This window comes from Dama dama, chromosome 24 (genome assembly GCF_033118175.1).
Source record: "Dama dama isolate Ldn47 chromosome 24, ASM3311817v1, whole genome shotgun sequence".
NCBI classification, from domain to species: domain Eukaryota; kingdom Metazoa; phylum Chordata; class Mammalia; order Artiodactyla; family Cervidae; genus Dama; species Dama dama.
The window spans coordinates 24,500,372-24,521,271 of record NC_083704.1 but is presented as its reverse complement, the minus strand read 5'-3'; the positions used below and the strand labels follow the sequence as shown (position 1 = coordinate 24,521,271).

Here is a 20,900-nt window from a genome sequence, read left to right as displayed (position 1 = left end):
CTCAGCAAGACACGTAGTGCTCCCTGACAGCGACAGAGGAGAAGATTTTTCACCCAAGCATATACTTCCTTCTGGCTTGTCTCATGAAGTCTTGTGTAGTCCCACCCCAACCCCATTAGTCTAACCACTGATTTTCATTCCACTTTGCTACAGGCAAACTCATCTATCCAAGCTCCCCCAATGCTCCTTACATTCTGGCTGCTGAGTATTTTATTTGAGCGTCCTTGCTTCCTGCTTTCCATCCTCTGCCCTCTCAATCTAGAAAGGAATGTGTGTTGTGAAAGATTATGCAGACAGTTAGCGACTATGAAAAATAAAGAACCCTGAACTTGTTATTTCAATAAATGTGTCCCCATCATCAAACTTTTTGCCCTCTCTTCCTCTGACCCTGGGTACCATTCCATGTTTCCATGCGGCAACTTACTCCCTCCCACTTTGTCTTCCCCTTGGCCAGCTCCGTGCCCACAGGTCCATGCAGGTGCCCGTCAGCCCTTTGCCCCAGCATCCCCCGCCACCACACTGTGATTCCTGGCCTTTATTCTGCATCTTACCTTTATTTGACTCTTCTTCACCGTCAGGAATTTTCTGTCCTTTTTAATTGGCTGGAAGTTCTTTAAAGGCAAGGATAAGCTAGGACTGTGTTCAACTGCAAGTGACAGAAAACTGAATGCTAGTCATTAAGTGAGAACAGGCTCTGCTTTCTCACATACCAGGAGGTAAGTGACTGCTGGCAGTGTGGCTTCTGCTCAACCATGCAGAAGCTCAGGGACTCTAGTTCTTTCTTTCTGGTTTACTGTTTTTAGTGCATCGTTGTTCATTATTCTCCTTGTGGCTGGATGGTGTCAAGAAGGCAGTAAGAGCTCTAGACCTAACATCTAAAGCCTGGAGGAGGAGGAATATTAGCCTCTCCTTTTTTCTCTCTCCTTTTCAAAATGAGCAGGTTTTTTCCAGAGCTATCCTTGGCAACCCCTACCTGCATTTCATGGTCATTTCTACCTTGAGAAGAGGCTGGCAGATTTGGAAACAGAACTGCCCATTTATGTATAATCTGTGATGAACTGTTACTTGGGACCAGACATCCACCCTGAGCAAAACCAGGAATCAGTGAGCCAAGAAACAAGGCAAGGCTGGATGATCTTATCCAAAAATAACTTTTCCAATTTGACTTCTGTCTTCTCTCCATTAAGTGTCCTTCCACTGACCCCCTGCACAGATGTGAAACCTCCCATCTGAGGCTAAATTTCTTCCATTACACCTTTGGTGATTCCTCTAATTCGATATGTCAGGTATGTCTTTTTCTGCTCGTATGATATTTGTCATCCTCTCTCCATAATTTGAGAGGTATATTTTGAAAGACAAACATCCTAGCACTCCTCTGTTGTTGAGTTCATTACTTGGGACGAGCTACTTCAGAATGCCTCTGTCTCCACCTGTCCAAATGGGAATGTTAGCACACCTGCCTCATAGGGTTATATGACCAGCAAGTATGAGAGAAAGCGCTTAGGACGGCATCTGACACATACACAGGACTCAGTGAGTGACAGTCCTCCTGCTGTCATCAATACCATTGCTATCAAACTCTATGGACCTCAGCTTCCCTGTTTGTAATAGAGAATGTGACAAGGTCATCTCTAAGTCTGTGTGTACTGCTTTTATATATTCCTTTAGAAAAATAATTCCTAGAGAACCCTTGACAGAGTATAGTCTCAACAAATATTTGCTAACTTGAATTTGGGCATATCTAAATACGAGACCAAATCCTCAGTGGGATTGTATGGTGTGGAAGCCCTGACAGGATTGAGTTGCAAACTTTAAATGCTTTCCTATTGCTTCTGCTTATTAGATGGAAGAGAATGTATAATCATTTGGGAGAGAAAACTATGTTTAATGGAAGCACTTTTTGGCCTGACTCCTGAAGTTTCTCTTGCAGTTATAGATTGCTTGCTACCACAGGCAGACAGAAAACTGACCAGTTTTTGCAGCTCCAAATTGAGAAGCAGATTGATTTCTGGGATGCTGGAATTAATTCCATGACCTCAGTGGCCTGTAGTCCTCAAGCTACTGACAGTGGGCTTATTCAGTCAGAGCTGACATGTCGAGAAGGGAGTTGTCCTGTCTGTGACGTGTCTCTCCATGTGCCACATGTCTGATGATACTGTCCGATTTTTCCTACACATCTGTGCCCCTCCACAAATGTGACATGGCAGTTGCAATGGCACCCAGCACTGCCGAACTCCAAGTGGTCTTTACACACAAATGCAATATCCCTCGAAAGCTAGATTCTTAAACTCAAGGTGCTGAACCAATATTTTCTCAGATAAAGATTGCTCATGTACTGTGGTGACTAAATACCATCAGGTATGTAAGAGAGAGAAATCTGAATCCACTGTGAGTGACTAAGCTAGAACACAAACCATAGAAAGCTTGCATCCAATAGGGCGGTAGCTTAAGATGAAAAAAGTGGCTACATGTCACAGGAGAGTGTAGGGTGCTGGGTTATCACCATTAATGAGAAATAAAGTAACTCATATTCAAACAGTAGAAGGGCATGTGGGTGTGGGTGTGTGTGTGCGCGCCTGTGTTAGACCACTTCCTTTCTTGCTGGCAGACACACAAGACCCGAATAGTTTTCTCAAAATGGCCCATTTCTGGCAGGGCATGGTTGGTCTGAATTGAATGCTTGGTTTAAGTCACCTATGTATGATATACATACATTTTTCATCCTGCCATATTCTTTTGTGGGTCTGAGGCAAATGAAATGACTGTTTTTCCAGCAGGTACCATTCAAGTCTTCTAAGAGAAGATGATCAAAACAGCATGTTTCTCTCTCATCCTCTGTTTTTCAATTTTCCTTGCATTTTACATTTTAGCTTTATGAACACATCCATTCCCATTACCATGTTAATAGTCAGTGTCTCTCCTCTGTTGAGTTGTTTGATTTTACTCATCTGTGGACAGTTCTCTATAAGATAGGGTGAGCATCTCAATTCTACAGTCACGAAACTCCATGCATGGGTTCCCCAAGTGTGCATTGGCTGATCCCCAAACCCACAAGTGCAGACTGCCTCTCCACTTATCACGGTACCAAAAAGTTTGCTCTGATTTGCCTAATCACTCAGCTGTAAATGAATCCTGATGAAAAGCTGAGTTTCCATCCAGAATCATTCCCCTTCTCCTGCCGAAGAAGAGAATGCTGTGGCCATTTTTTCTCCACAGCAGCCCCAGAACAGTTTGCTGATGGTTTCATCCATCTCTACTGCCTGATATTTTCCAGATTTGGAGCCATTACTGCCTTGAGACTGTAGTCGCCATTACCCAGGGACATTTCTCTAGTTCTGTCTCTGCATCAGTGGAAACATTATGATAAAGCACAACAATCCAGCCCTTCTTTCTTTCTGTCTCACTATCCTAAGTAAGTGTTAATCATTTAGTCATGTCCTGCTCTTTGAGACCTCAGGGACTGTAGCCTGCCAGGCTCCTCTGTCCATGTGATTTCCCAGGCCAGAATAGTGGAGTGGGTTGGCATTCCCTTCTCCTGGGGATCTTTCCAACTCAGGGATCAAACCTGGGTCTCCCGCATCGCAGGCAAATTTCTTTGCCACTGAGCCACCAGGGAAGCCCTAAGAGTTCCCTGAAAAGTTTCGGTGAGGATACCCATGCATAAAGTCTGCTTCTGTATTAACTGGCTACAACTAATTTGGAGATACCTAAGAGAATACTTCTCAAAATCTGATCCCCTGGCTACCTGCAGCAATGTCACCTAGACCAGTGATCTCAAAATATGGTCCCCTGACCTACAGTATCAGCATCACCTGGGGCTTGTTAGAAGTGCACATTCACAGGCCTCGCCCACACCTGCTGATGAGAAGCTCTGGAGGCGAATGGTACATCATTGGGCTAAGTCTGTTAGTTGCTCAGTTGTGTCTGATTCTTTGTGACCACATAGACTGTAGCCTGCCAGCTTCCTCTGTCCGTGGGATTCTCCAGGCGAGTATGCTGAAGTGGGTTGCTATTTCCTTCTCTAGGGGATCTTCCCGACCCAGGGATTGAACCCATGTATCCTGCATTATAGGCAGTTTCTTTAATATCTGAGCCAGCATGATAAAATTCTAGTTAAAAATTCAGATTCCTGCCTCTGATTCACTACTTACTAAATAAGTATTCATAAAGACCTCGACAGTCAGGTAGGTATAGATGGATTAGATAAATAGATGATACACGCACACACACATTTGTTGTTGTTCCGTCGCCCAGTCATGTCCAACTCTCTGTGACCCCATGGACAGCAGCACGCCAGGTCTCCCTGTCCCTCACCATCTCCTGGAGTTTGCCCAAAATCATGTTCATTGCATTGGTGATGCCGTCCAACCATCTCATCCTCTGACACCCTCTTCTCCTTCTGCCGTCAATCTTTCCCAGCATCAGGGACTTTTCCAGTGAGTCGTCCATTCGTATCAGATGACCAAAAATACTGGCACTTAAGCGTCAGTACTTCCAGTGAATATTCAAGTTTGATCTCATTTAAAATTGACTGGTTTCATCTCTCCTTGCTGTCCAAGGGACTTTTGGGCATCTTCTCCAGCTCCACAGTTCAAAGGCATTAATTCTTTGGTGGTCTGCCTTCTTTATGATCCAACTCTCAAAACTATACATAACCACTTGGATGACCATAGCCTTGACAATATGGACCTTTGTCGGCAGAGTAATGTCTCTGTTTTTCAACATATTGTCTGCGTTTGTCATTGCTTTCCCGCCAAGATGCAATCTTCTTCTGATTTCATGGCTGCAGCCACCAACCGCAGTGAGTTTGGAGCCCAAGAAAAGGATATCTGTCACCACTTCCACCTTGTCCCCTTCATTTGCCATGAGGTAATGAGGCTGGATGCCATGATCTTAGAGTTCGTTCTTTTTGTTTGTTTTGTTATAAATATTTAGCCTTAAGCCGGCTTTTTCACTCTCCTCCTTCACCCTCATCAAGAGGCTCTTTAATTCCTTTTCACTTTCTGCCATTAGAGTGGTATCATCCACATATCTGAGGTTGTTGATGTTTCTCCTGCCTATCTTGATTCCAGCTTGTAACTCATCCCAGCCTGGCATTTCTCATGATGTACTCAGTGTATAGGTTAAATAAACCCAGTAACAGTGGACAGCCCTGTTGTGTATTCCTTTCTCGATCTTGAACCAATCAGTTGTTCCATACAGGGTTCTGTTGCTCCTTGAACCGCATACAAGTTTCTCAGGAGACAAATAAGATTGTCTGATATTCCCATCTCTCCAAGATTTTTCCACAGTCTGTCATGATCCACACAAAGTCTTTAGCATGGTTGGTGAAACAGAGATAGACATTTTTCTGAAATTGTCTTGCTTTCTCTATAATCCAGTGAATGTTGGCAATTTGATCTCTTGTTCCTCTTCCTTTTCTAAACCTAGCTTGAACATCTGGAAGTTCTTGGCTCACAAAATGCTGAAGCCTAACATGCAAGATTTTAAATATGACTTTACTAGCTTGGGAGATGAGTGCAGTTGTCTGATGGTTAGCACATTCTTTGGTACTACCCTTCTTGGGAATTGGAATGAGGATTGACCTTTTCCAGTCCTGCAGCCACTGCTGGGTCTTCCAGATTTGCTTACATGATGAATGCAAAACCTTGATGGCATCCTCCTTTAGGAATCTGAATAGTCCTGCTGGAATTTCATCACATCCGCTAACTTTATTAACAGCAGTGCTTCTTAAGGCCCACTTGACTTTGCACTCCAGAATTTCTAGCTCTGGGTGACTAACCACACCATCATAGTAATCCAGTTCATTAAGATATTTTTTCTACAGTTATTCTGTATATTCTTTCCATCTCTTCTTGATCTGTTCAGTGTCCACTAGGTCTCTACAATTTTTATCCCTTATTGTGCCCTTATTCCATCTTTGTGTGGAATGCTTTCTTGATGTTTCCAATTTTTCTGAAGAGATCTCTAGTCTTTCCCCTTTTGCTGTTTTCTTCTATTATTAAGCATTGTTCATTGAAGAAGGCTTTTGTGTCTCTTAGAGCTAATTTTTGGAACTCTGCGTTTAATTGGAGGTATTTTTCCCTCTCTCCCTTGCTTTTCACTTCTCTTTGTTCTTCCCCTATTTGTAAAGCCTCCTCAGATATCCACTCTGTCTTCTTGCTTTGCTTTTTCTTTGGGATGGTTTTATTCACCTCCTCCTGTACAATATTATGGACCTCTCTGCATAGTTCTTCAGGCAAACTGTTAACTAGATCTAGTCCCTTGAACCTATTCATTACCTCTGCTGCAAATTCATACAGGATTTTCTTTAAGTCATACCTGGCTGGCCTATTGTTTTCCCTGATTTTCTTTGGTTTAAGCCTGAGTTTTGCTATGAGGAGCTGATGATCTGAGCCATAGTCACCTTCAGGTCTTGTTTTTGCTGACTGTATACAGCTTCTGCATCTTTGGCTGCCAAGAATATAATCAATTTGATTTTGGTATTGACCGTTTGGTAATGTCCATGTATAAAATTGTCTCTTGTGTTGTTGAAAAGCAGTGTTTGCTATGACCAGTGCATTCTTTTGGCAGAATTCAGTTAACCTTTGCCCTGCTTCATTTTGTTCTCAAAGGCCAAACTTGCCTGTTACTCCAGGTGTATCTTGACTTCCTGCTTTTGCATTCCAATCCCTGATGATGAACAGAACATCTATTTTAGGTGTTAGTTCTAGGAGGTCTTCTAGGTCTTGATATAACTGAGCACATTCAGCTACTTCGGCATCGGTGGTAGGGGCATTGACTTGGATTACTGTAATGTTGAATGGCTTGCATTGGAAATAAACCAAGACCATTCTGTCATTTTTGAGGTTGGACTCCAGTACTGTATTTTAGACTCTTGTTGATTATGAGGGCTACTTTGTTTCTCCTATGGTATTCTTGCCCACAGTCATAGATATAATCTGCATCTGAGTTAAATTTGACCATTCCCATCCATTTTAGTTTGCTGATTCCTAGGATGTTGATGTTTATCCTTACCATCTCCTGCTTGACCATGTCTAGTTGTCCTTGATTCATGGACCTAACATTCCAGTTCTATACACTGCTGTTCTTTGCAGCATCAGACTTTTGTTTCATCACCAGACGCATCCATGACTAAGGGTTATATCCACTTTGGCCCAGCTGCTTCATTCATTCTGGGGCTATTGGTAATTCTCCGCTGCTCATTCCCAGTAGCATGGTGCACACCTTCAGACCTGGGAGACTCATTGTTTGGTGTCATATCTTTTTGGCCTTTTATACAGTCCATGAGGTTCTCACGGCAAGTATGCTAGGGTGGTTTGCCATTCCCTCATCCAGTGGATCACGTTTTGTCAGAACTCTCTGCTATGACCTGTCCATCTTCGGTAACTCTGCACGGCATGACGCATAGCTTCATTGAATTATGCAAGCCCCTTCGCCACAACAAGGCAGTGATCCATGAAGGGGACGCACACACACACACACACACACACACACATGCATGTATATACACACATATATAAATATATACATGTAAATTTAAGTTTTATTTTGAAATAATTTTAGATTTATAGAAGAGTTATAAAGAAAATTCCCACAGACCCATCTCACAAATGTTAATACTTTAAATAACTAGTTTATCACAATTGAGAAATCAACAATGCAAAAATACTCTTAACTACAGACATTATTTAAATTTCATGAGCTTTTGCATGAATGTCTTTTTTCTGTCCAGGGGTCCAATCCAGTTTTCAATGTCTAAGTCTTTTATTTCATGACCTTGACAAATTTGAAAAGTGCAAGTCAGGAACTTTGAAAAGTAGAATGTCCCTCAATTTGGATTTTTCTGACATTTTCTCATGGGTAGATGAAAGTTATGGGTTTGGGGGAAGGATGAAATTCAAATGGGAGTACCCTTATCACATCCTCTCAGGGGGTACGTTAACAACATGACTTAGCACTAGTGATGTTAACTTAGTGGTCCAGTGAAAGTGGGTTTCTCCACTATCCAGTTATTCTTTCTCCTTTGCCATATTCTTAAGAAGTGAGGCACCAAGTCAGACTACATTTAAGGGCAAAAACATTAATCTCTACCTTTTCAAAGGAAGAGTATCAAAGAAGTTGTAGGCATATGTTTAAACCACCTGAATGATTAGTAAAGATTTGGAGCAAGATTCTTTTAAGCTGTATAAATGTTCAGTGTCTTCTTATAGTTTCCCATATGTATTTTAGCACTCATCAGTGGACCTTCCATGCAGCAGTTTTTCCTCTAAATGTTCTAACAGTGATATTCCATCCTCCTTGTGCCATCAACATTTGTTAGTTTGGATTTTTCTGTGAAGAAGATTCATCCCATCTTTCCGATTTATTGATTTGATTTGGTCATTTTTAATAGTATGGATTCCTGAGCATGTATTGTAGTTTTTGGATAGTCATTCATTACCATCATTATTTATTTTGTTGCTAATATTATTCTAGCTTTGTTCACTGGGATTTCTCTTAAGTTGGCTCCTATGTCCTTTTGACCTCTCCCCCTTTACTTTTTTTTTTCTCTTTTGTGAACTTCTTATTGCCTTCTTATTGTCTTTTATATGCTTCTCCCCAACTTGAGAATCACCCATTTCTCCAAAAGACCTTTGGTTGAAAGATGGTATTTCAAAACCAGTATCACTAGATGTGCTTGTTGCTGTGGAGTGTCATTATTTCTCGACTCTCTCAGTGGATCGTGGTAGGATATATATGTATACTCACCCATGTGTACATGTATTTATGTATGAAATGACCCACTCATGGAAGGATTTCTTTATAAACCATTCTGCTGCTGCTTCTAAGTCACTTCAGTCGTGTCCAATGAGTTTGCACTCTTATCTGACTCTTCCTCACACCACATGGTCCATTCTTGCCACACTCTTGGTTATATATAAATTCTTTACCTTTCTGAAAAACCTGCCTCCCCTTACCTACAATTCATCATTTCCTGTTGTGTTCAACTTGAGTACGGAAAGCTGTTCCAGTATTGCTAACTCCTGTGGAAATTTTACAAATCCAAGCACCATTTTATGTGCAGTTCTTCTTGTCTTGATCCTTAGTTGCTGGTTGTACACTATTGTAAAAAGTTACCTAGGCCAACTTCTCTTCTGCTCATCCCCTTCAGTGAAATGCTCTGGTACATTCTTCATGCCATTCACCTCACCTGTCACAGTCTGCATCTCCTAATATCGTGGTTGATTTTGCACACAGTAAAGTCCAGTTATTGTGACATGTTGTTCTTAGGGTTTTCACAAGTAGATAGAGCCGCGTTTCTACATCACGCACCATGGAGAATGTATCCACTGCCCCAGCTGCCCTTCTGCAGCCCCTCTGTGGTCACCCCCTCCTCTCTCTCCTAAATCCTGACATCCACTAATCTGTTTCCCAACCCTACGGTTTTGCTTTCCGCCCCCTGGAATGTCATATGAGTAGAATTATATAATATGTACTCTTTTTGGTGTGACCGTTTCACTTAGCAAAATGCGTTTTTGAATCATTCATGTTCTTCTGAGAGTCAGTAGTTCCCCTTTGTTGCCTAAAAATATCCTATCACCTGCATGGACTATGGTTCCTTTATCCATTCACCTGTTAACAGATGCCTTACTTGTTTTCAGTTTTAGCGATTAGGAATGAAGTTTCTACAAACATTTTGAGCACATTTGTGTGAACATAACTTTTCAGTTCACTTGGGAAAACATCTAGCATTGGAACCACTGCTTTATATGTTAACTTTATATTTAACATTTAATGCCAACCTGTTTTCCACACTGTTTGTACCATTGTGTGTTTCTACCAGTAATGAATGAGCATTTCTGTTACTCTACATCTTCTCCAGAATTTGAAATTTTCATTATTTTTAAAAGATATTTTACCATTGTGATCTTTTCCGCCTTTTGGGAGGTGAGTTATTTAGCTCTTCTTTGTCTTATTTATTAAAGTGGAAGCTTAGGTTACTTATTCTGGGTGTTTCTTCTTTCCTAACTTAAGTGTTTAATTGTATCTATTTTCCTGTAAACATCAGTTTAGCTATAATCTATACATTTTGAAATGTCACAGTTTAGTTTTCATTTAGAGATATTTTTAAATTTCTTGATACTTCTTTGACCCATGGGTTATTTAAATGTATGCTGTTTAATTTCCAAGTGTTTGGAGATTTTCCTGTTATCTCTCTGTTATTCATTTCTTGTTTGATTCTCTTATGGTCTGAGGTCATAAGGTTCTTTTAAATTTGAGGGTGTTTTTCTCTGTTATGACCCAGAAGATAGCCTAGCTTAATGAATGTTCCATTTTCACTTGAAAATAATGTGTACTCTTCTGTTGTCCTGGGGATTATTCTGTAAATGTCAGTTAGGTCAAGTTGGCTGACAGTATTGGTGTACTTTATAGAAGGACCGTTGGTGATTTCAAGCACTGAAGGTTGAGAGCCACTTACAGAGAGCTGACACTGATTAAGTATAATGGATTAAAATGTAATGGAGGTTCACTTCTGGATTAGAGTTTATATTTTTCTATATTTGTGGAAACCTGGTAGCATCCACACAGTTGTCTGTGCTTTGGATATAAGCTCATTGATTATGGATATCTCCAGGTTACAAAGAGAACAAAGCTTTCCTCTTGTCTCTGCCCCTAGGCCTTCTGCCCATTGGATGACCTTTGGGGCTTGACCTCCAGATATCCTCTCTACTCCTTTGCCTATATCAGCCTTTCTTAAGGTGTGTTTTATAAAACACCACATCGGGGAGTGACTACTAAGCAAGAGTTGGGGTAGTGAGGAGGATATCAGTTGCTTCGTAAACGGCTGCGTATCATAAGCCAATTAATAGCATGACAGCTTTGAGAAGTCTGCAGTAAATACATCTATTCATTTATTTAATCCCCTTCTCTTCTAACATGAAATGGGCAATGCTAGCCACCTTTAAGGTTTTTAAGATCAGGTAACATACATAAAACACATATTTGTAGGCTGAGTATATAGCATGTAGTCAAAAAAGATTCATTACTGTGATTTATAATAGTTGATCTTATTCTTATTGATGTTTTATTTATTTATTTTTTATTCCATTGGCTGTGAGCTTGGAAAGTTGAGATGGATGTGAAGGAGGAAAATTATGAGACTGCAAACACCAGAAAAGTAATAGAAACTGACATGAGTTTTATCTCTTTTGAGTACTTTTTTTTTTTTTTTAATTGTAGCTAACTGTAGTTTTCTTGTAGCATATTGCATTCATTTTAAATGCCTCCCATCCAGTTTGTCTCCCTAAACCTACCTCCCCAGAATCACTATCATTGGTATTCCTGGGCATCCCTGGCTGTTTCCAAGTGCATTGAGGCTTTGCCATACCATGGAAGGCATGCCAAGTATAAATGACAGATCAGGACTTGGCTTACTAGCCCAAGCCTTCCTCATTCAGCAAGATCACCAAGGAAGAGCTGTGTACTCAGAATTCATAATTCCTTTCTCCCTGTCTATTTTCCCTGGTTCGTTTGGTATCTCTGCAGGAACTTAATTGACATTCTGCTTTCTTTTCTTGAACAGGTGGGCTCTGCATTGCCCAGTCTGTGAGAATCCCCCAGGAACGCAAAGACAGGACCATTGACTTTGACAAAATTATCAAGCAGCTCCTGGACACCCCCAATTCCAGGGCCGTCGTCCTTTTTGCCAACGATGAGGATATCAAGTAAGGCTGCCTGGTGAAATTCAGTAACATGCATGCTGTAGTTTAGGGGACAGAAAGATCAGAGTGCTGGCACAGAAAGAGAAAAGATAGCATAGAATCAAATTGATAATTACATGGTGGCAAGGTCCGTTTGCACTTTCTACCCTGACAGAAGCAGTTAGAGTGAACCGTGGAAGCAGCAGCATGTTGCTGTCATGTATTTTCCCCCATATTTGCTAAAGAAATGCTTTCAATTACTTGTAAAAGGAGAAAACCACTGGACCTTTCAAAGGTTCTTTTACTAAAATATATATACACATGTAACAGGCTTTTACCTAAAGAATAGTTCTTCTAATGTAAAAGAAAAATGCCTTATATTTCTGGAAGTATTGATTCTGCTTTGGACTTCGTATGTTCAAAACCAAGCTGGTCATATGTCTGCATTCTCTAGTCCACTTTTTCTTCTGTCTCTTTACCTTGATGCTCTTTGACGTAAAAAATCTGAGGACAACTTTGATTTCCCCTTTTAGCTCATTACTTGCAATCTTGGCCAAGCCATGGGATGCTAACCTTCGAAATTGTTTATAGAATACAGATGTGCCCTATGTTGTTTCCTGACCACTGCCACCTTGGTCCAGAATCCTTACCATTTTTTTTAGAACAAACAGTAATTACCCCTGATTTTAAAAATCAAAAGGTGTTGAAAAATGTAGAAATGAAAAAAAGTTGGATTCATCATGTCCTCAAGCTAACAGGTTCTCCTTTCCAGATGCTAATAATAACTGTGTATTTTGTAATTTTTGTATTTTGTAATGCAACTGTGTATTTTTTAATATTTGTGTATTTTTCTAGAGATAGTGTGTACATGTTTGCACAAATGGTAGAACACTGTGTATTATCTTGTTCTACCCCCGATCTCACCTGGGCTTACTCTTTCATCATGGAGGTCTCCGAACATGAACATCGGTACTTTTCAGTAGCCACACAGAATTTCATTTTATGTATTTGCTGTAATTTAGCTAACCTCTCTCTTACTGATTGACATTTGGTTACAGACTTGTGCAATTATAAATTGCCTTGTGGTGAACTTTGTTTTCCACAAATCTGTGTGTGCCACTATGTGACATTAATGTACACATCCTTTACAATGTATAGATACATTAACATAATGCAAATAATAATACATAAATATATTACTTTTTATATTAATAACTATTTGAAACATAAATTCCTGAAAAAGGAGTTTCTGGGACAAAGATGTGTGCTTTCCTAAATGTGAATATCGTCTTCCAAAGAGGTGGTGCCACTTTACACCTCTGCAGATGTAAAAGCTCGGTTTGGATTTTTTAACTTTCTGTCTTATAGTTCGAATAATAAATCACTTAGTTTGAAAGTGAGCATCTTATACTAAGGGCATGGTTGAGGGGTCCAGGCCATTACCACCCCGCCCCCCACCAGCAGCCGGCCAGTCCTGTGTCTCCCATCTTTGTGTGTCCCCCTTGCTGCTCCCGAGTCCACCCATCTTCCCAGCCCTGAGCTCTGACCATGGGTGGCAGGGCTGTTAAATGAGAGCATTTAACCCCAAGTCAAGATACCTGAGAGTTTGTCTTTTTGTTGTTTTTTTTTTTTGCTATGACCACTGTCTCACCTTGGGCAAGCCCCACCCCACACCCTCCTCAGCTCTTCGAGGTCTCAGTTTTCGCCTCAGTAAATCCATTCACACTCTTTCTATGATAATCTGGACTTCTACTTTTTTAGCCTTATTTCATTCCATGCCCCCTCGTGGTTTGTGTGCTGCAGGTGAGGGGGCCCTGTGTTTCTTCCTTCCCAGGCCTTTGCTCATTCCCTCCAGCTTGCTGGGATGCTTCCCTTCCCCACTTCATCATTCCAGCACTGTCAGTAGTGTTGCTTCTGAAAGATGTCTCCAAACAATGCAGCTTGGGAAATCTGTCATAACAGCCTGGTTTCACAGTTAATGTCACTGAGGGCATTTTGTTCTCTTTGATCATGTAATTGGAGTCTATATTCCCCGCGAGTCTGCATGCATCATTAAGATGGAGGTGATGCCCCTTCTGACTCCCTTTCACATCCTTGGCCCCTAGCACATTGCGCAGTTAGTGGCGGATGCTCAATAAACATCACTGAATGAATGTATGAAATGCCCAGTGTAGTGTCCACTATTTAGTAATTTTAAGTACAAGCCTCTCTCTCTGAACTTCATGATGCTTTAAAATATGGTCCTATTTTTGCATGTAGACCCACCTTCATGCACCCAGTTCTCCACCTAAAACGCATGACTCTGACACGTCAGTGGACCCCAACAGCTCCTCCATCACAGTCTTGGCTCATGATGTTTCTTCTTTCCTTCTCTACCTGTTGAAATTCTGGCTGTTTTTCAGACATGCCCTTTTCCATGAAACTATTTCTGTTACCCCTTAAATGTGTCATTTCTCTCCTTACAAAATACTGATTCTGTTGCTCTTAGGGCATTTTCTTCTACACTTTGTGATTTAGTTATTCAAGGCACTTTGTTTTCGGAGAAGGTAATGGCACCCCACTCCAGTACTCTTGCCTGGAACATCCCATGGATGGAGGGGCCTGGTGGGCTGCAGTCCATGGGGTCGCTAAGAGTCGGACACGACTGAGCGACTTCACTTTCACTTTTCACTTTCCTGCACTGGAGAAGGAAATGGCAACCCACTCCAGTGTTCTTGCCTGGAGACTCCCAGGGACGGGGGAGTCTGGTGGGCTGCCGTCTATGGGGTCGCACAGAGTCGGACACGACTGAAGCGACTTAGCAGCAGTAGCACTTTGTTTTTATGATATGACTTTCTTTTTTTTGCTCCAGATTTGTCAACTCATTCTTCTCTTAATCATCTCATATATGATTTTCATACATGTTTTGTACATTTTAAAATACGTCATACGATGATAAAGGTGGCCCTATGTTTATTTTCATGTACATGGCACTTAAAAGATTTGTTACTAATAGCTATGATGCCTAATTGGTTGTAATATCCTTGATTCGCAGATAGTGTGAGGTTTTAATTGGCAATGTTAAAAGGTTATCTTTGACAAAGGAGGCAAGGATATACAATGGAAAAAAGACAACCTCTTTAACAAGTGGTGCTGGGAAAACTGGTCAACCACTTGTAAAAGAATGAAACTAGAACACTTTCTAACACCATACACAAAAATAAACTCAAAATGGATTAAAGATCTAAATGTAAGACCAGAAACTATAAAACTCCTAGAGGAGAACATAGGCAAAACACTCTCCGACATAAATCAAAGCAAGATCCTCTATGACCCACCTCCCAGAATATTGGAAATAAAAGCAAAACTAAACAAATGGGACCTAATGAAACTTAAAAGCTTTTGCACTACAAAGGAAACTATAAGTAAGGTGAAAAGACAGCCCTCAGATTGGGAGAAAATAATAGCAAATGAAGAAACAGACAAAGGATTAATCTCAAAAATATACAAGCAACTCCTGCAGCTCAATTCCCAAATAAATAAATGACCCAATCAAAAAATGGGCCAAAGAACTAAACAGACATTTCTCCAAAGAAGACATACAGATGGCTAACAAACACATGAAAAGATGCTCAACATCACTCATTATTAGAGAAATGCAAATCAAAACCACAATGAGGTACCATTACACGCCAGTCAGGATGGCTGCTATCCAAAAGTCTACAAGCAATAAATGCTGGAGAGGGTGTGGAGAAAAGGGAACCCTCTTACACTGTTGGTGGGAATGCAAACTAGTACAGCCGCTATGGAAAACAGTGTGGAGATTTCTTAAAAAACTGGAAATAGAACTGCCATATGACCCAGCAATCCCACTTCTGGGCATACACACTGAGGAAACCAGATCTGAAAGAGACACGTGCACCCCAATGTTCATCGCAGCACTGTTTATAATAGCCAGGACATGGAAGCAACCTAGATGCCCATCAGCAGATGAATGGATAAGGAAGCTGTGGTACGTATACCCCATGGAATATTACTCAGCCATTAAAAAGAATTCATTTGAACCAGTCCTAATGAGATGGATGAAGCTGGAGCCCCTTATACAGAGTGAAGTAAGCCAGAAAGATAAAGAACATTACAGCATACTGACACATGTATGTGGAATTTAGAAAGGTGATAACGATAACCCTATATGCAGAACAGAAAAAGAGACACAGAAATACAGAACAGACTTTTGAACTTTGTGGGAGAATGTGAGGGTGGGATATTTCAAAAGAACAGCATGTATGCTATCTATGATGAAACAGATCACCAGCCCAGGTGGGATGCACGAGACAAGTGCTCCGGCCTGGTGCACTGGGAAGACCCAGAGGAATCGGGTGGAGAGGGAGGTGGGAGGGGGGATCGGGATTGGGAATACATGTAAATCCATGGCTGATTCATATCAATGTATGACAAAACCCACTGGAAAAAAAAAATAAAAATAATAAAAAATAATAATAATAAAAAAATAAATAAATAAAAGGTATATAATCAGCTCAATAGCTATGCTCATCATTTATTGCATGGGCATATGTGTGTTGGAACCACTGTATACTATGAGTCATAGAAGCGATAGCAATAATAGTTCTTGGCTACAGTAATAAAAATCAAGTGCATGTATAAGTTTCTTCCAAAACATGAGCTTAAGCCCACTGATGTCTGATAACACACAATGTTATGTTATTTCTTTTCTCAGAAGATTTACACTGTAGATGGGAAATTTTGAGATTTCTTAGAACATTAACTTCAAATACTTTACTGGAGAATACCAGTGAAAAGACATTAATATCTAGATTTCAAAGCTAAGATCAGTGCTCAATCAGTCATGGATATTGATAATTTGAATGTTAGACAAGAGTGTATTCTGTTCATGAGACACTTTTTTTCTGATTATGAAAGTAATATTACATGGCTATTTTAATCTATTGGAAAATAATGGAAATATTTTTGTTGTTGCATTTTAATAAAAGGAATTCTTAGCTTTACTTTGCCCCTGATTATCTAAAAAAATGAAAGGTTAGAGAGAACAATCACAAACCATGATTTTAAGTAATCCCCTATAAAAGTTAGTATCTTAACACTCAGAGATAACCACTAATAAAACTCTTGTTTAACATTTGCAGTTATTTTATTCTAATCATTTTTTCCCAGTAGAATCAGATTCACATAGAGTTCGAATTCTATTTTTTGCAATTCACATCTCACTTTCAATACTATAATATGTTTAAACAGTTTAATCTTATTTCTCTTAATAAATTAATCCACACTTTTATGTAAGCATATTAAAGTGAATATTTATTTTTTCTTGTTTTTATATCAGTTTGTCTTTCTTATGTTGTTTCAGTTGGATTCTCCCCGTCCTTTTCATACTTCATCAGCAGGTTCTCAATGAAAACTGTCATTAACTATGAATTACATATTATCCATATTTTTCTGTGCTCTCATACAACCCTATACTTTTAACTATGCATCTATTCATATATGCAGGCCAGTTTTTATTATTGTAAGGAATAAATAATCATTTGCAGTCTTTTTTATTTGACTTTTTTTTCCCTTAACAGTACCTTGCAGAAATCAGACTATGTGTGTTTTTCATTGGTCTCTAATGCATCCTTTAGAGGCACTATCATTTCTTTAACCACTTCCCTAGTGCTCTGCATTTAGGTTGTCTCCAGTAATGAACATACCATTTTGACAGCATCAGTGATCATACCCTTTGGTTAGGTTAGTAGAGATGGTATATCTAACTCAAGAGTATAAATGATTGTGTGAAAATAATAAATGCACATAATTTAAGAGGAACAAAAATATAATTAAAATACTTTTTTATGCAAAGCCCTAGTATCCTTTTCCATCCCATCCCACTCTCTGGTTCTGTTCTTCTTGAGCAGTTACTTTGATTCTTGAAAATAATTCTTTAGGTCTTCTCGAAATGTACGTGTATTGCTATTTTGAAATCATTAACTTAAAATACTGTCTATTAATTCCTCTTAAGTTATATAGAACTTGTCTCATACCTCCTTTATTTTCCCAGAATTATACTATCAGATTTCCATTTAGCAAAAATCAGAGTTGACATTATGATCATGTAAATATTATGTACTACAGCAGTAAGTATTTCTTCCATGATATGATTTTAGGGGTAGATTTTTTGTTCATCAAATTAATATGACATATTTTTAACTTGCATAGTTATCTTTAGTATTTTATTATTAATGTCCTAGGTCTATCGCTTTTCTCATATGCTTATATATATATGTAAAATAATCTCTAAGTTCCATTGCTTTTCTGTATACTTCCCTCCCACTCCATCTTTCTGTTTTAAGCTAGGCTGGTCTTTATTATTTTAGCTTTTTTGTTTTCTTTCTCTCTCCATTTCTTTTATTTTTATTCATCATTTAGTTTCTTGTTTCTTTTTTCTTTTTTTCTTTTGCTAGAATGTACCCTCTAGTAATTTTCTAGTAAAGGATAAATTAAAGAAAAACATTTTTTATGGTCATGACTAAAAATATTCTTCACTTAATTACTAGTTGGAAATGTAAGGTGTGGTCACATATTTATTTTTAACTACATCATCCCAGGCAAATAAATGATTTATAGCAACTATCTATGGTGACTAAGAAGTTACAGAACTCATAACTTACAAGGAATTTGTGATTCTGAGTTTGGATAGAAAAATCTTTAATATTCCCTGAATATCTATCCATCCATCAATCCATCCATCCCTCCCTCTCTCCATCCATCCCTCCCTCCCTCTCTCCATCCATACCCATCTATCTAGATGCCAGTTCTATTTGTATAGAGATTCTATATGTGTTAAATATTAGAATTCTAGATTACAAATATTTTTTTTCCTCAAAATTTGGAAGGCATTACTCCGTCATCCTTTTTTTTTTTTTTTTCTCGCTCTCTCTCTCTGGAGAGGTTGGTAATATTCTGCGTCTTATTACTTTCCAAGCGTCCCAATTTTCCCTTTAAAGCTTTCTTCTCGCTTTTCCCAGAAATTTTAATTCTGTGACATGTTTGGTTTTTCCCTGTTAATTTGCTGGATGTGTGTGTGTTTTAGTCGCTCAGTCATGTCCAGCTCTTTGGAACCCCATGGACTGTAGCCCACCAGGCTCCTCTGTCCATGGGATCCTCCAGGCAGGAATACGGGAGTGAGTCCCTTTAATTTGGAAAGCCATACTTTCAATTCCTTGGATTTTTTTTTTCATTAAAAATTATTTGTAAAATTATTTTAATTTCTCTTTACATTTGTTCTTGAAATACTGTTAGTTGGTTGTAAGTTTTTCTGTGTTTCTTTCTTTAAGATACTCATCTTTTCTTATATATGCTATACCTTTTTGTTATTGTTTTGCTTTCTGAAAATATTTCTTTGCTTTATACTTTATCTCTTCTAACATAATTTTAATTTCATACTTTTAATAACTAAGATCTCTTTTTTATTATTGTTTCTTTCTTATTCTTGATAATCATTCTTGTTCTTGATAATAGAGACCCTGATTCTCTTTTAGCTACATTTTTTGGGGGGGGTTATTTTCTTCTCCATACCTCACACCAGTTTCCTTTTTCTTATTTATTTGGTTTCTGTTTTATATTGTGGATTTTCCACAATGATGGGTCATTTTTGGCAGTTCCCATTTGAGTAAGACACAAGAACATTCTACAAACATAGGCAAAACTTGTCAACTGATAGGCCTCTTAGTGGACTGGTCAGGCATCTAGGTATCCATTCTCTTAGAAAATGTCTCTATGTCAAAATCCAGAACCTTTTACCTAGGGTAGTTCAGATTTTTCCAGAAAAGCTGTTTTCTGCCTGGGGCAACACACTCTTGATTTCTAGAATTCTGTAAGCAGAGGTAAAATTTTTCTTAATTTCTTCAATTTCCTTTGGTTTTTGTTTTTTTTAATTTTTTAATTCCTCCTTTTTTTCTTGCCCTTGCTATTTATATACTATTTTAATTTATAAAGATGGATTGTACATTTTTCAAGCTTAATGTGAAACTCTGCTTATTTTAATAAGTACTTTAACATGCTTCGTATAGACTGATACATTGCTTTCCAGAAATGATATGTACCACCAGCAGTGGGTGAGAGTACTCACGTCTCCAGTCTCTTGTCAAAACTCACGACACAAAAGAAAACGAAACCAACATTTTGGCCAAAATAAGAAGTGAATTTAGCATATTGTTCTCATTAACATTTTCCTCCCTTTTAATGCATGTGAATAAGCAGCTTATTATTTCTATTTCTCCTTTTATCTTTTGGCTTTGAATACTCTATTTTCCTCAAGCTGCCTTGAATTTTCTTATTGGCTTACAATAACTCTTTATATATTAAGAATGTAAATCCTTTGGCTTACTACCAGTTATTTGCTTTTTGAGAAATAGTACCTTGTGTTCCTTCTGCTTGCTTCCAAATATGTATATGTACAATAGCTGCTCTTTATCATTAACATATCTTTTTAATGTTCCTCTCCACAGGCAGATCCTTGCAGCAGCCAAAAGAGCTGATCAAGTAGGCCACTTTCTCTGGGTGGGATCAGACAGCTGGGGATCCAAAATCAACCCACTGCACCAGCATGAAGATATTGCAGAAGGAGCCATCACCATTCAGCCCAAACGAGCAACTGTGGAAGGTATGAGTTTTGTCAGTAGTATGATTTGCTGAGAGAGTGGTTGGTGCCATGTAGGGTGGCTGGGGCATGAGTCTCTTTGAGGACTGGATGTTTTTACATAATTTATGCAGGATCTGTTCAAACTTCCAGCCGTGAAATACAAATGAAGACCTATATCTGGTCTGTTGTTTTAGTTGATAGTCTTCTCTTGAAAAGATCATGTTATTCTCATAATAATATCACCATTAGCATATATCTTTGTTTTATTATGCTGCAAGAGCTTTCTGTGAGATCATTATCTTTAATAAGAGGTGAAAGAATAACACAGTCCAAGTATGCGTAAGTGAGCTGCATTTTCTGAGAGAATATTTCCCCTTTGTAATTTGTCATTGCTTCCATAGCAGGATAACTTTTTTTTTTTTTTTAATCTATGTGTTTACTTATTTGATTGTGCCAGATCTTAGTTGCAGCATGCAGCATCTCTTACTTGTGGCACGTAGGATATTAAGTTGTAGCATGTGAACTCTCAGCTGTGGCCTGTGGGATCTAGTTCCCTGACCAGGGATCAAGCCTGGGCC

At 39.1% G+C, this 20,900-nt stretch overlaps 1 protein-coding gene across 1 annotated transcript in view; it reads left to right on the top strand.

Annotated features, from left to right (window-relative positions):
• The window catches only part of GRM7 (glutamate metabotropic receptor 7), an 837,184-nt gene that overhangs the window by 432,278 nt on the left and 384,006 nt on the right, over positions 1-20,900 (top strand). Inside the window, exons 3-4 of the mRNA XM_061129157.1 lie at positions 11,567-11,708; positions 20,189-20,343. Coding sequence (XP_060985140.1) covers positions 11,567-11,708; positions 20,189-20,343 — 297 coding nt within the window. The remainder of the gene's footprint in view (positions 1-11,566; positions 11,709-20,188; positions 20,344-20,900) is intronic.